The following is a 16024-nucleotide window of genomic DNA, read 5'->3' on the forward strand; positions in this document are numbered from 1 at the left end:
AAGATTTTTCTGGTGTAAGCAACTCTTTGCTAGAGTTTTGGTTCTGGTTTTGTTTTGTATTTTAAGTGCAGCTTTACTCAGAACAGTGGCAACAGTGTAGTTTTTGGCAAGTTGCCCTGCAAACCTGCAGCTTTTTGAGATTGCCTATACAATAGATTTGAGCTTGGCCTTATAAAGGTCAATGGGATATAAATATTCAAGGCTAAAACAATAAGAACTTAGTTATATAATAATGCCATGAGTTTTACACAAGTAACTTGGTTACTTTAGTGGGTGTGTAAGACTGATAAACTGTTTTGATACCAAAAGATTCACAATAAAATTATCTTGTTAAAGCTGTGAGGTAAAAAGGAAGCAAACTGGCAATGCTGAGATGAGTTTGTCTGCCTTCACAGAGGAATTTCACATTGTAATTATAACTAACTCTCCTCGAAAAGATTCACAATAAAATTATCTTGTTAAAGCTGTGAGGTAAAAAGGAAGCAAACTAGCAATGCTGAGATGAGTTTGTCTGCCTTCACAGAGGAATTTCACATTGTAATTATAACTAACTCTCCTCCAACAGCTACTGCAGATAAAGTTCAAGATTTGCCTGGAATGTGAGCAAAAGAATGTCTAATTTACGACTTGTGCCAACTGCAGGCTTGAAAGTTAATTGCTGTTCCGTTAACATCGACCTAAAATATTTGCAAGGATGGATCTCCCGAATTTTCTAAGGATGCACTGTGTCTTACAAATATGAACCTTCTTGTCCACAAACTGAAACATTACCCACTTGCAAATATTTTTCCAGGTATGTAAATTTTTTATTACCGTGGTAATAGCTAACACCATTGCAACTTAGTGAAGAATCAGTGTCAATTCAGTTCAATCAGACTTCAAATCAAAATTCCTGAAAAGGGAGCACACAGTCCACAGGGCAAGCTCCACCAATCATGCAATATATCAGTGTCTCTGCCAAGGAACCCAGATCCTGCCATGCCACCCATTTGCAGCTCAGCAAGGGCTAGGTGGGGTGGCTGTACCATCCAGGGGCCTGAGAGGGGACAGGGGAGCTCTGATGAGTTGAGGGGGCTCATCAGAGCTCCCCTGTCAGGGAGATCAGGGGATCCAGGTCCCAGAGCAAGTGGTGTTCCATCCATGCTATCCCAGACATGGAGGCAGTGTGATGGTGGCCACTGTGGCTGCAGGGCCTGGTGCTACTGTGGGGCCACGCCGTGGGCAGGGGGATCGACCCATTCCCAGGATCTGTGTCCTGGATCCATGCCCAGAGTTCATTATCTGTATCTGTCTAGCACTCCTCCTGCACGCAGGAGTTTTTATCAAGGTCTCTCTCATCTAGGAAAAAGGTACAAGCTTTTCTAACCTGTAATAAAAGCTGCTCCAATGTGGAGAGATGACTGTAATACCTGTAAGGGTCTGCCTTGCCAAGCCGCCATCTGTCCCGTCATTGCAATCCAGCATCCCGGTGTTTTGGGTCTGTGTGGCTTTGTTGTTGGCCCCAGACCTCTTCCTCACCATAACCCTATCTTGTAGGCAGAGGAAGATGGAATGAGTTTTGGAAGGGGGGGGGGGGGGGGGTTAGTAAACAGAGGAGCTTTCATGACCAGGCAGTGATGACAGCGGCAGCAACCGCTGCGTCTCTATCGACTTTTAATCACAGCAATGAGTCCCCAGCCAAGCGATAGCCACATCATTACTGATCCTCTGGCTATTTCATTCCCTTTTGTAGCTGCTTCCCGTAACACCTGCCCTGCTTCCTCCCATCTTTCAACAAAAGAGGCAGTCTGTACATCCACTCTCACCCATTCCTCTTGCACCAAATGAGCAAGGTGTGTAGCGCCCACTTCTCATAATGAATACCTCTCTGCTGCAATATTCGCAACAGAATGTTCAAAACAGATTTTCCTTCTGCTGCAATTTGAGTCCCTATGTCTCTGTTCCCAGTCACTCACTGGAGTCAGATGTCTCTGCTTTCTTAAATCATCCAGACTTTCAGGCTCTCAAGTCCGCCTGTTTTGCTTGACTGAGCTCCACCGCTGGCTGCTCTCAGGTCTGCAGTCCCAACCCTAACACATCTGGGGTCACCATTTAATGGTGGACACAAGACTGACACTGAAGATGGTGGCAAGCCTCAAAAGCCCATTTTTTTGCAAAAATCAGGCTTTTGTAGCAGTTAGCTGGTTATCAGTTTACATAGTTCTAAGGCACAACAGGCCCAAGTCAGCCAACCACCATACACCACAACGTGGACACGCAGCAGTCTCCGCAGCACGTCTCTCATGTCTCCGTACCCCCATTCCAGCTGAGTCCCTCTCCCATAGTCCTCTTCTACTTAGCCAAAGGAGCAGGCCTGAGCCATGATTTCACAAGGGCAACAAGGCCCTATTTCATCAGGCTTCACCTATATACAACAAGGTATGGAGCTGCACGGACTGTCAGCCCAACCCAGGATACTTCTAATCATGGAATGGTTTGGGGTGGGAGGGACCTTAAAGGTCATCCAGTTCCAAGCCCCCCTGCCATGGGCAGGGACACCTTACACTAGATCAAGTTTCTCAAAGCCCTGTCCAGCCTGGCCTTGAACACTTCCAGGGATGTGGCATCTACAGTTTCTCTGGGAAACCTATTCCAGTGCCTCATCAATCTCGCCGTAAAAATTTCTCCCTAAATCTAATCTAAAACTACAGTCTTTCAGTTTTTAAGCCATTCTGCCTTGCCCTACCACGACATGTCCTGATAAACAGTCCCCTCCCAGGTCTCTTGTAGCCCTGTTAGACACTGGAAGGATGCCACAAGGTTTCACTGCAGGCCTTGCTTCCCCAAGCTGAACAACCCCAACACCCTCCCTGCAGCCTGCCTCCACAGGAGAGGTGCTCCAGCCTCTGACCTCCTTCGTCGCCTCCTCTGGACTCTATCCAAAAGAACCATGTCCTTCCTGAGTTGGGGGCCCCAGAAGTGGACGCAGTAAGTGCTCCAAGGAAGCTGCATTTTAATAAGCATTTGACAATATTAGTCCATTCACCTCACAGCACCCACTTTTTCCAAGTTTTATCTTGATGAAAGTTCAAAATTAATTTACTGGAAGTACAATTAAGTTTAGAACTGCAGGGGAAACGATGCTTTTGTTTTGCATTGCTCTTTGTCACGGGACAGAGCTAGCGGAACGCTCCAAATTGTGGCTGCAGGTTTGTAACAAGCACCTGTCACAAGGCTGTTTCTGGCACGCTGACACTTAACTGCTGGCCTCAAAAGTGTACTGCTTGCCATTTTCAAGCATGGGATTTTGCAATATGAAGAGGTGAAAGTGGCTGAGTATTTTGAGTCACTAACCAAACCACAGCTAACTCAACAAGGATCAAAATTCAGTAACCAAAGACTCCGAACAAGGAGGTATCTGAAGGAGGTAACCAGAAAGAGAAGAAATAAGTGACAACTTCAGAGACAGCTAGTTTAAAAGAAAATTATTGGGAGAAAAGATTGGTAAAGGAGTTTCAGGGTTATAATGACGGGAAAGTGTTTGGGATTTTCGATCACGTTTTGCTAAGGGTGTTCATTTCCGTGGTCCGAGGAAACACTGGAAGGCTTTGGGTAATGCCGGGAGGCCTTGATTTCCCAGGCACAGCTCAGCGAAACAAGTTCCCACTCATGGTTGGGCCCGGCAGTTGCGGACACAAAAGATTTCTTTAGCCAAGGCACCAGCAGAGGCGATGCGGTAACTGAGGTGTATCACTGACTCGGCCCCAGCCTGCTCTGTCCCAGCTTCATCCCCTCGCAGATCTCACCCGAAACTCGCGGCTTTGCCCTTGGACAGCACAATTTGGCGATGTAGGCCAGGTCCTCTCCGCCGGTGGGTGGCAGGGCAAGGTCCCAGGGACACGGACCGTGGGGGTTCCCGGGGCAGGCGCTGCCTCGGGGACCAGCGCTGCCAAATTTCTTTCTGCATCGTCTGGGCTCGCCGGGACGCCGCGTCCCCGCCGGAGGGGATGGGAGGAGGAGGAGGAGGAGAAGGAGAAGGAGGAGGCTCAGGCTGCTCGGCGGCCGTACCTGGCGGGGCCGGGCTCCCCTCGGGGGGCCGGGGGGCCCCGCCGCCCCGGGAGCGCCTTGACCCCGCCGGCACCGCCAAGGTCACCGCCCCGACGTGTCCCCTGCGCCCCGGCCGCCGCTGCCCCGCCGCCGACACTTGAGAGTTTAAAGAGGCTTTTCTTCCCCGGGAGCGGCGCCTGAGGGAAGGGGAAGGGGCAGGAGGGGGCAGGCAGGAGGGACAGGCGGGAGGGGCGGGGAGAGGCTGGCAGGGCAGGAGCCGGGCGGGGTGCTGGCTCCAACTGGAAAGGAACCGGTCCCAGCCCAGCCGGGGAGGCTGCGGGAGAGCCGGCAGCGCCGGGCAGAGCTCGCCGGCCCCAGCCCCGGTCCCGGTCCCGGTCCCGGTGCCGGTGCCAGCCCGAGCAGCCGCCGCCCGCCATGGGCACCGCGCCCCCCGTCAGTGCCGCGGCCCCGGGGCGGGCGGGGGGCGCAGCCGCGGGAGGGACGGGGGCTCCTGGCGGGGCAGGACCGACTCCGCGGCAAATGTGGGACGGGAGGACTCGGAGCGGGACCGGCAGCCTGGGCGGGGGTCAGGGAGCGGGGGGTGAGAGCAGCGGGGCTCGGGGAGGATGGGGATGCAGAGCCGGTTTGTGCAGCGGGCATGGCCTCCCGGAGCCACGGTCCTGCTGGGCGACTAATTCTGGGCTTGTGCTGTAGAGCGGGTCCGTGAAGGCAGGCAAGATGCCAGAAGGGGAGAAAATGAGACAATGCAAGCAAGAAGAGGAGCAGCAACAGAAAGAAGAGGAGCGGGAGGGTCTCATCGAATTCTACAGCTCCTACCAGGAGCTATTTCAGTTCTTCTGCAGCAACACAACCATCCACGGGGCTATCCGCCTGGTGTGCTCCAAAAAGAATAAGATGAAGACAGCCTTCTGGTCCGTCCTCTTCTTCCTCACCTTCGGCTTAATGTACTGGCAGTTCGGGATCCTCTACAGGGAGTACTTCAGCTACCCTGTCAACCTCAACCTCAACCTGAACTCCGACCGGCTGACTTTCCCGGCCGTGACGCTGTGCACCCTCAATCCGTACAGGTAAGACTTGCAGAGATGTTGAGTGCCTTGACTTTGATGGGTGCAGGACAAAAGCACCTACTCTGGTTCTCCTCGTGGTCCTCGACTGTTGTAGCTGTGCTTTTCAGAGGCCTTTGCTGCCGCGGGGCACTCACAGTAAGGCATGTGAGCTTGGGCAGCTCTGCTGGTGGTGCATTTAGCAGGCTGCGATGCAAACTGCCGCAGGGCTAGAGCAGATTAACCTCTCTCCTGCAAGGCAGCCTCCAGCAAGGGGTTAGATTTACAGCTGGGGGCAGGAATCACCCCAGCAAACTCTGCTGCACGTCTTATTCAGAGCTGTTTGTGTGCATCCAGCCCTAAACCTGCTGGTCTTCTCTGCCCCCTGCTCAGATACAGCGCCATCCGAAAGCAGCTGGATAAGCTGGACGAAATCACCCACCAGACACTGCTAGACCTCTATGACTACAACATGTCTCTGCCACAGAGAGACTGGTCCACGTCGTCCTCACAAAGGCGCAGCTCAAGGAGCCTGCTCCATCACATCCAGCGCCATCCTCTGCGGAGGCAGAAGCGGGACAACTTAGTCAACCTGCCAGAGAACAGCCCCTCAGTGGACAAGAATGACTGGAAAATTGGCTTTGTTCTGGTGAGATCCCTAGAAACCCCATGCCCTACCCACTCCAGTCTGCCTGGCTACTTCTGTCTTGTTAGACCCTTGGCCATGCCTTTCCTTGTGCAGAAATCTGATTAATCTCCACCGGTTTTTGCTAATGACAGATAAAAGCGGAGCTGAATCCTTTGCTCCATACAATCCTGCTCCCCAAATTCTATCCATGTTCCTGCAGGCCCCAGGGGACATGTCCAAGTCAGTGTAGTCTCTTCCCAAGAGCAGGAAAACCTTGTCCTTCCTGAGGGTACATCATCCTCGCTGCTGCTTTTGAGAGCAGTTTATCAGCATCAGCTGCTGCATTGCCCAACAATAGCAAAGGAGAAAGTATTTGATGGTCCTGGGCCACCTGAGAGGTGATCATGGTCGCAATTGCTCCTAGCTAGCAGCTTCCTCGCCCCAGGGTATCTGTGTTTGCATTTAAAAAGGCACTGCAGGACAAGCTAATCGCTCAGCAGCTAACTGGGGTTCCCACAGGATCACAGACGTTTTTCTGGACACACCCTGAAGGAAGGGCTCCCCACGCAAGAATTTAAAGCTCCTGGTTGAATTTATGTGCATATTACCCTGTACACCTTGCTGCCTCCTGCGTCTTACTCAGCCTCGCTTATTCACCTGGCGGTGCCCTTCCACCGAGGAGCGGCCCTGGCTTTTTTTCCATCTGATCACCCGTTGGTCACACACAGGAGTCCTGTGGAACTCTTCACTTCCTCCGTCACCTGCCTGTGCTGAGGGAGCGCAGCTCATCCACGGGCGGAGCCTTGTCTCCTGGATGAGAGGACTTCTCTGACACGGCTCTTCCTCTTCTTCCTCTTCCTCTCAACAGTGCAATGAAAACAACGACTGTTTCCACCAGGCGTACTCCTCGGGAGTGGATGCCGTGCGGGAATGGTACAGCTTTCACTACATCAATATCCTAGCGCAGGTGCCTGATGCAAAAGCCCTGGACGAGTCTGACTTTGAGAATTTCATCTATGCTTGCCGCTTCAACGAGGCAACCTGTGACAAGGCGTAAGTAGTGGGAACACCCCTGGAAACACTTACTTTGTGCCTGGGGTCCAGGGAAATCAAGGAACTCACATTAGAGAACCTCTTTTCTGAGGGGGAATCATTCCTTGTTCAGTTCCCATTTGAAAGGTCAAAGGATCTTTCTTGAGTCTTTCCTGTGGGTTTTGCATATCAGGGCCACAGGTTCTGTGATCTGGAAGTATGAACCTCAAAGGATGGTTTCGCCTTTTTCTGGGTTTCACACAAATGAAATAATTATACCAGTACAAACACCAGGGAGGGCACAGATGCACAGCATAGAAGTATTTTTATTCTACCCTCCACAGTGGTAAAATGGTGCATATCAGCCCACATGAAGGAATAAGAGAGATTTGACACAAAAAGACAGTAAAAACATATCCCACTTTTCTCCTGCCATTATTGGTCAAAAAGCCCCAAGGAGGTAGTGGAATGAAAACGATCTGCAAGGAAAGAAAAGGGGGTAGGAAAATCTAAAAGCTTCATCAGTATTAGGAAGACAATAGTAATTGCTAGCACTGCTAAAACCCATTTGGGCTCTGAAAAGCAGCATGAAAAACCTCCGTCCAGCTCCAGGACATTTTTTACAGCACTTTTTAATTGCTTTTCCCTGTTCACGAGAGTTTACATAACAAATACTGCCCATCTGCTGTAAGCCCCTGTCCCTGCTGATGGAAAACAAAGTTGTTCCTTTCAGAAAGCCCTTCCCCTTGGGTTTGCAGCCCTTCTCACTCTGTTTCTGTTCTCCTCTCAGGAACTACACCCACTTCCACCATCCCTTGTATGGCAACTGCTATACCTTTAATGACAACAGCAGCAGCGTGTGGACATCCTCGATGCCTGGGATCAATAATGGTGGGTGAGAGGCACTCTTTGGTGAGTAAGCTTGGCTCTGTTTTCCCTAGGAGTCATTATGGGCATCCTGCTGTGCTCAGTACTGGTGATGGCAGATTGCAGCCCTGCTCTGTCTCGCCCAAGCTGTTTTCACCCATCTGGAGAGAGCAGTCTCATGGACGCGGCTGCCCCTCACCACTGCCCACTGAGCTCTCTCTCCCTCATCAGTGCCTGATCCTTATGCTCTTTGTGTCCTCTGGGCTTGTGCTGGCCCTTCCTCAAGGCCTCTGCTGAGCCATAGTGCTCCTGGTCTTCACCTTCCCCATTTCCCCTTCAAGAAACTGACCTGTTTGTGTTCCTAAACTCCTTGAAAGCTCTCCAGACCACATCTTCAGGCTTTTCTTCCATCTGGCTTCAAGTTTCTCCATGAAATCTCTCTCAGTTCCCAGTTCTGTCTTTTTCTAAGCCACAGTGATGAAATCCAGTTTTCACTGGCCTCTTCTGGAGCCTCCAGCTTTTTCTCTGGCCTCCTTCCAGCCACCCTCTATTGCTGCCAGGCTTTGGTGCAGCCCTGGTTGATGTCTGTCTTCTCCTTTATCTCTTTCAGACTTCCTTCTAAGCATCCTGCTCTCCCTTCTCTGCTGCAGCACAGCTGGCCATGACCTGCCTGGCTCTCTGGTGTTCCCTCAGGTCTCTCGCTGGTGGTGCGCACCGAGCAGAACGATTTCATCCCTCTGCTGTCCACGGTGACGGGAGCCAGGGTCATGGTCCATGACCAGAATGAGCCAGCCTTCATGGATGATGGGGGCTTCAATGTTCGTCCTGGCATCGAGACCTCCATCAGCATGAGAAAGGTGAGCAAGCAGAAGGGGCGAGAGCTCTGGATGGGAGGTTTAACTTGGTGGACCTGTGGTGTGTGTTTAAGGGAAGGGACTAATCCCATGGAGGGAAGGGAGAGGAAGAACAGTTTGTTGGATTAGATGAGAAGCATTTGGCTACAGTTTATCAGTGAACAATGAAATGGAGGCAAGCAGGGGGAGCTGGCATCCTGAGGAAAGCACAAAGAGCAGATACTGATGGATGAGCAGTGTGTGGTTGGGAGAGTGGGAAGAGGACAGCAAAGTGGGGCTGTTGTGTGCAGTGAGAGTCTGCTCTTGCAGGAGATCACCGAGCGCCTCGGGGGCAGTTACAGCGACTGCACAGAGGATGGCAGTGACGTGCCAGTGCAAAACCTGTACTCATCCCGCTACACCGAGCAGGTAACCCACACCTGTACTCATCCCGCTACACCGAGCAGGTAACCCACACCTGTACTCATCCCGCTACACCGAGCAGGTAACCCACACCTGTACTCATCCCGCTACACCGAGCAGGTAACCCACACCTGTACTCATCCCAATACACCGAGCAGGTAACTCACACCTGTACTCATCCCGCTACACCGAGCAGGTAACTCACACCTGTACTCATCCCGCTACACCGAGCAGGTAACCCACACCTGTACTCATCCCGCTACACCGAGCAGGTAACCCACACCTGTACTCATCCCGCTACACCGAGCAGGTAACTCACACCTGTACTCAGCCCGCTACACCGAGCAGGTAACCCACACCTGTACTCAGCCCGCTACACCGAGCAGGTAACTCACACCTGTACTCATCCCAATACACCGAGCAGGTAACTCACACCTGTACTCATCCCAATACACCGAGCAGGTAACTCACACCTGTACTCATCCCAACACACCGAGCAGGTAACTCACTGAGCTGACCCCTCCTGGGTTACATTGGTTCTCCTCTTCCCTGACATGCTCCGGCCCCCTGACGGCCCTGCCTTTCCTTGGGCTCTGTCAATAGTGATTCAGGCACAGTGGGTTTGGTTCCCTTGGTCAGCCTTTTCCACCTTATGTGCCTCCCAGGTCTGCATTCGCTCCTGCTTCCAGCTCAACATGGTAGAGCGCTGTGGCTGTGCATATTACTTCTATCCCCTGCCCAGGAGAGCAGAGTACTGCGACTACACGAAGCACAAGGCCTGGGGTGAGTGGACAGCAGGGACAGCACAGCTCGTGCCCACCTGAACCTGTTTGGTCCAGCCCACATCCCAGCACGTCCCATTGTCTTCAATGAGCTTCCTGGTGTGAGACATCCAAAAGACAGTCTTGCCTTGAATGATTAGCCCCTTGTGGAAGGAAACCTCTTCTGGGTTCCCCTTGCTGTCACACAGCACCTTTTGTCTAAAGATACTGTGAGCTTACCTGGATTTACTTTCTTTGCTGTTCAGGCTACTGCTATTACAAACTCCTGGCTGAATTCAAAGCTGATGTGCTGGGCTGTTTCCACAAATGTCGGAAACCTTGCAAGTAAGTTGATCATCAGTCAGGCAGGAACGTTGGAAAGTGTTCCCACAAATGTTGGGAAGCATTCACTGATGGACAGAAGCTTGAGTGAGAGGCTGAGCCCCAACCTGAAACGGCATTTCTCCCATCAGGAAGCCAAAATGGCTGAGGAGCAGCGTGTGGGTTGGCCTAGGGGTGAGCTCCCAAGGACTGTGCATTCCACATGGTGGGAAGTGGGTGGAACTTCAGCATGGGAGGGAATCTCCAGGTGTGCCTGGGGATGGTGAGACCTGGCCCTGTGGCTCCTAGAGCTTCACCAGCTAACACAGCCTCCCCTTGCCTTGCAGAATGACAGAATACCAGCTGTCAGCTGGATACTCCCGCTGGCCTTCTGCTGTCTCAGAGGTAAGGAGAGGGTTTCCTGGCTTCCCAGCACTGCTCCCTCCGTCCATTTAGTCCTTCCTCAATGGGTACTAAACTGCAGGAGGTGACTGTGATCATGTGACACAATGTTTTGCACTTTCATTTCAGGACTGGGTTTTCTACATGCTTTCACAACAGAACAAATACAATATCACATCCAAGAGGTGAGAGCCCCTAAACAGAGACCCTCCCAGTGGAATGTGTGTGTTGGAAATGTTAAGAGTTAAGATTAAATTACTAATGGGAAGAGATCAGGCATGGGACCTGTGGACAAGGGCAGTGGATTTGAGTCAGAGTAGATATATAGCAAGACTTCAGCAAGGACTGGGGACCCAAGTGAAAAATTTTGAAAGAGGTCAGATGCTGAAATGAAAATAGTAAGCCCCAGCACTTGCTGTGTGTTCTGGAGACACAGTAGGTGCTTGTGGAAAAGTGGGAAGGGGAGCTGTGCGGGAGCTTTTGCCACAAACACTTACAGTTTTGCGTTTTACAGTACGGTGTCAGTAAGTACCGAAGACTGTATTTAGTGCAGAATGAGAACTGCAGAGATGGGAGAAAGCCTCTGGGTAGTATGTGTGGGAGAAGCACAGGGGGCAGAAGGGGACAATTAGGCTTGGTGAAGAAATGCGAGGATTGAGGAGTTTGGGTTACTGAGTGTCATCTCTCACTCACAGGAACGGAGTTGCCAAAGTGAATATCTTCTTTAAGGAGTGGAACTACAAGACCAATGGGGAGTCTCCAGCCTTCACGGTACACACTTTACTAGCATGTCTTCTCTGGCCACCCATTCCCCCACGATGTCCCTCCACTATGGGAAGCTTTCATTCCAGCAGCATTGCTGGATATTTCTTTTCCTTGGGTAGGGTGAGGGAACAGGCAGGGAGGCAAAGTCCCAGATGAGGGCTGTTGTCACTGCTCTTTCTCCATCTCCTGCAGGTAGTGACTCTGCTGTCCCAGCTTGGGAACCAGTGGAGTCTCTGGTTTGGATCCTCTGTCCTGTCTGTGATGGAGCTTGCAGAGCTGGTTCTGGATTTCATTGCCATCACGTTTATCCTGGGATTCCGCTGGTTCCGCTCCCGGCAGAAGCTGCCCGCGGCGGTGCCCCCCATGAACAGCCAGGATAATGTCGCTTTCCAAGACGAGGCACCGGCGCTCCGTGCTCCTCATCGCTTCACCGTGGAGGCCGTGGTGACCACGCTGCCCTCCTACAACAGCCTGGAGCCACGTGGGCCAAGCAGGGATGGGGAGGAGGGACACGAGTGAGGCAGCGGCTTCCTGCACTGTTCCACTGGTGGCTGGCAGCTGGAGCAGAGGCTGCGCTCTTTGTCTGTGTTTCCTTCTTTCTGGGTGCTGCACATGGACCACAGCAAAAGACAGCTCCATGGTTGGCCTGGGCTCGTTGCTTTCACTTCTGTAGGCACATTCTTCAGTCTCATAAAATACTGTTGCTGTGGGATCACCGGGGATGAGAGTTGATCTAGTGTATGTGTGGGGGAGATGTCCTCCAGATTTCCTTATGCTCTGTGCATGTGCACACCTACATGTGCAGGCATGCTTTCCTTTCCCTCCAACAAGGATGCTGCCACAGTTCTGGTCTGTCATTAATTAAAGAGGTTTGGCAGGTGTGACTGGCCTCCTCTGTGGTATGACAAGGAACAGGAATGGAGTCTTAGCTAGGGTACAAATCTCTCAACAGGCTGAGCTTTGTTAAGCTTTCCCTAAACTGGTTGCTCTTTCCTCATTCTTCATGAGCTCTGATCCCAAGACTGTGTCACCTACCCTCTCCTCCCCCCAGGAGAGGCTCCTTGAGACAAGAGCCACTGGCACGATCTCAATCTGTATTACGCACAATGCTCTGGAGAGGTGCTCCAAGCTTGCTGCCACTCCCAGGTTCAGGACAAAACACCCCTGGCAAAGTAAAGGCTCCCTTTTCAAGCTGCCTTTGTGACATTGGTAGATCTTGGATGTCCCCCTTTCCTTGGGACACACCATACATGTGTACCTCCAGCTATCTGATTGTTTGCCAACAGCTCTGGGACAAATTGATCCCTACAATTGCTTGACCCTCCCTGCTTTCTACCTGAGGGAAACAAAAAGTTTGGCAGGATTATGAACACCCTCCAAAAATCCCAGATGTTACCTCTGCTGCAATGGGATCCTGCAAGAGAGGCTCAGAGCAGCGCAGGCCATGCAGTGCATGTTCTGCTCCTCCCAGCCCTTGTCTGGTCCTCCCACAGAAACTCTGCTGAGCCTCTTGTTCCTGAGGGAAGCACAGGAAACTACTGCAGGCTTTAACCAAAAGTGCTTCCAAGGAAAGCTTTAGCCTGTTTGATTGGACCACGTGGGCCAAAATGGTCCTCTTCTCAGGGACTAACTGGGGGACCAACTGGGGGACCTTTGTATAAGAGAACACGTTTCGTGCAGAGAGCCTGCCATACTCTTCTTACAAATACTCAGACTTATGCTGCAATGGTATTTGCTCTGCACTTTATGGGGTATCAAGAGAGCAAGGGTGATGTCCTTAAAAAACAGGATTATCCACTTCACAGGACAAACAGAGATACCAGAATTTAAGCAGTTTAGGCAAAGACCTGTGGAACCCTGTAACTAGTCACACTGTGATCAGACACTTTTGAATTTAAAAACTACTTAATCATAACAAAAGAAAAACTGAAGCTGTTTTAAAATTTAAGGTAGATGCACTGCCCTTGGGAAGCTGGAGGAGTTTACCGCAATATCTAAATTGTTGCCTAATTTTTCCCTTTGATATGCTAAACACATGCTGGTTGTACTGCTCTTGCCTTGATTACCTAAAAGCACTTTCCAGTCCCCAGCAGAGAGTGATTTTATTCTTCTTCACATACACACACAAATGCTATGTTCTTTATTGCACAAATATTCCTGCTTTTACAAATTTTATCCCAGTGCCCAGCTGATAATTCTTGTTTGAAAGTGAAGATAATGTCTCTCTGCTAGGAATAGAAGCTTGTAATTTGGGAGGTGCCCTTCAGCAAGGGTGGCAGCCCAGCAGGAGGGAGGGGCCTGAAAAAAAGCACTTAGAGGTGTGGAAACCTGTATTCCTCCTTGGAGGCCTCCCACAGGAAAAAAAAACAGTGCTTCTGCAAACATGAAAAAAATCTGGTTTCTAAAAGTAAAAAAAGAATGAGCAATGAATGAAATCTCAAAATTGTCTCTGCAAAGGTACTTCCATGTTCTGTAAAAACACTGCCCAAGAGGCAGAGGTAAATGCTAGGTTTAGTTGCTCAAAGTAACTTTGGCCACAATTAAAATACAAAAGGCAGGCAGTTAGACGAACTAGGATGCTGCACCCAGTTCTTGGTCACAAATTCAGTCCTGCAAACTGATGCCTTGGGTGTTTTCTAGCACATGAATGAGCAAAAACCTGACACTGGACACAAAGCTGTTTACTTCACAAAGCCACCTTTAGATCAAGAAAGGATAAAGAGCAGGTGCAACACCTCAAAACAGTCTTTGCATACGATAAACATACAGTGATTCATATGGTAAGCCTGATGTTTCCTCAGTATCCAAAGAGTAAGACACGATTCTTCACATAAAGAACCATAAATAACCTTGTAATAACCATAAAATTGATGAGACCTGCTGCATCATGCATAGTCAAGTGGGTGATTAAAGCAACATTAATCAGAGGCATAACTACTTGAAACAGTAATCTTCTTCATCAATAAAGAAATACAGCTGCAGAAGGGGGTGATGTATTCCCTGGGGGAAGCTTGAACCACATCCTATCTGTTCCATAAGAGTGTTAAAATGCAAAAAAAAAATAAAAAGGGCTTTGACTGATGAACTCAAAAGTAATGGCACCATTCAGGATAGCTGTAAATCCAGAATTAAAAGCCTGTACAAATGTGAAGAAACAGTTATACAAGTTGGTAAATAGATGAGCCCTCCCTGTCCTGTGAATCAGTGCAAAAATTGCCACCTTGGGAGAAATCAGGGGCTTGTTCCAGAAATAATCCCTACATTTCTTGTAGGCTGACAAGACCACAAATGAGCTCAGCAGATGTAGAGTGAGCTTGGTCTGGCTGAAAACAAGAGCCCAAAAATGAGAGTGTTTCACGGAGAACATGAAAAACTGGAGAAGAGGGAAGAAAGCATGCAAGTTTGGGGATCTGCAGGTCAGCAAAAGGCAAATTAAAGGTCTGAGCTGGGGAGAATTTGTACAAGAGGAGAAAGTTGAGGGGATGCTCAGTACTCATAGGTGTGTTAGAGGCATAGCAGAGTTATTTTGTGGACATGGAAAACTTGCAGGAAACAGCTGAAGGTTGTGTCTTTTTGGGCTGGGAACAGATGCCAAACTATTGTTTTTCCACAAGAATTAAGGTAATAGAGGAAAGGCATGGAAGTACAACATAGTGTCTAGGGAAGCTAGAAAAAAATGAGAGAACCATCATTTGGAAAATAAACAATATATTTAGAAGAACAAAACCCTGCCTGCTGGAGAGCTTGAGAGAAGCTGGACAGATAGATCAAGGATTGTCTGCACAGACTGAGGTAAAACAGAGAAGGAATTTGAAGAAAGGATTACCAAGTTCCTGGGACAGGTTCAGTAAAATCTGCAGGGTTACAGGCTACATCAAGAAATGGAAAGGGCAGTAGTGCTGCTGGTGAAAGGACACAGGGGAACCACAGAGATCAGGAACAGAGGCACAGCCACATTCAGTCACATTTCTCTGTATTTAACAATACGCAATATTTAAAGGGAGCCTGTAAGCATAAGAGGGGAAGGAGCCTTCAGCTTCCAAGTGCATGCTTAAAAGCACTGAACTAAAAAGAGCTTATAATTTTTATTAAATTTTTCATACATTAATGGCAAATTTAGTTTTAAAAAATAGTACAAAGGCTTTTGGAAAAGAAGCCTCTGAGGGAAGAGCATAAAAAGAAAGTGTCATTTAGTCCTCTGCAGAAATCATTTAGTGGGTTGGTCTGTGCGCTGAAGGAAAGGACATTATGAGGCTGTTCATATTTGAAACCTGGGGAGCAAGTAAGGGTGTTCTGTGTAAGTGTTGTACTCTATCTCAGGCCAAAAATAGGTCAAATATTATCAGGAGTGTGGAGGCTCAGTATCCAACAGACATGGCTGAGCTGCCTATTTGTAAAACCTGTATCTTTATCTGTTACATCTCTCAGAGCAATCATTTGTTTAGAGGTCAGAACAAAGATTAAACCTCCCCCTTACTACCTTCCTTCACCAAGTTAAGGCTTCCAACCCCAGTGGATACATCAGAGCAGGGACCTCTGTCACTTCCCAAGGAAGCCACGTTCATTAAACAAGTGTTGATGCTGCATTCCAGCTGTGAAGAAAAATCTGTCCTGCCCATCATCATTTGGCTGCTCTCCAGCTGAGACAACAAACCCCACTACTGCTGAGAGCCTGCACCCGGCTTTGACCAGCACAGAAACACCTCAGGAAAGGCCAGAGCAATGCTTCAGGCATCTGGAGATAGGAAGGTTTAGGGTATATCCATTTAGGAGCTGTACAGTTGAGGCTTTTCTTCCGTCACATCTGAAGACATCAGGATGAAGCAGCTGATATGGGAGCTGCATTTTGCACAGAATGGTTTGGGTTGGATGTGACCTTAAAGAACATCTTAGCTCCAACTC

General features: G+C 49.7%; 1 protein-coding gene across 1 annotated transcript; it reads left to right on the forward strand.

Moving 5' to 3' along the window:
• The first annotated feature begins 4438 nt into the window (after positions 1 to 4438).
• SCNN1A (sodium channel epithelial 1 subunit alpha) lies at positions 4439 to 12003 on the forward strand. Its single transcript, XM_063148463.1, has 13 exons — positions 4439 to 4479; positions 4741 to 5114; positions 5484 to 5739; positions 6587 to 6771; positions 7541 to 7641; positions 8311 to 8474; positions 8781 to 8879; positions 9539 to 9656; positions 9901 to 9979; positions 10303 to 10360; positions 10487 to 10542; positions 11053 to 11128; positions 11315 to 12003. Exons 1-13 carry the CDS (start codon positions 4462 to 4464, stop codon positions 11639 to 11641), a joined length of 1911 nt encoding a protein of 636 aa, XP_063004533.1. The 5' UTR covers positions 4439 to 4461; the 3' UTR covers positions 11642 to 12003.
• Positions 12004 to 16024: the final 4021 nt, after the last annotated feature.

This window comes from Melospiza melodia, chromosome 2, assembly GCF_035770615.1.
Source record: "Melospiza melodia melodia isolate bMelMel2 chromosome 2, bMelMel2.pri, whole genome shotgun sequence".
In the NCBI taxonomy this organism is placed as follows: Eukaryota; Metazoa; Chordata; class Aves; order Passeriformes; family Passerellidae; genus Melospiza; species Melospiza melodia.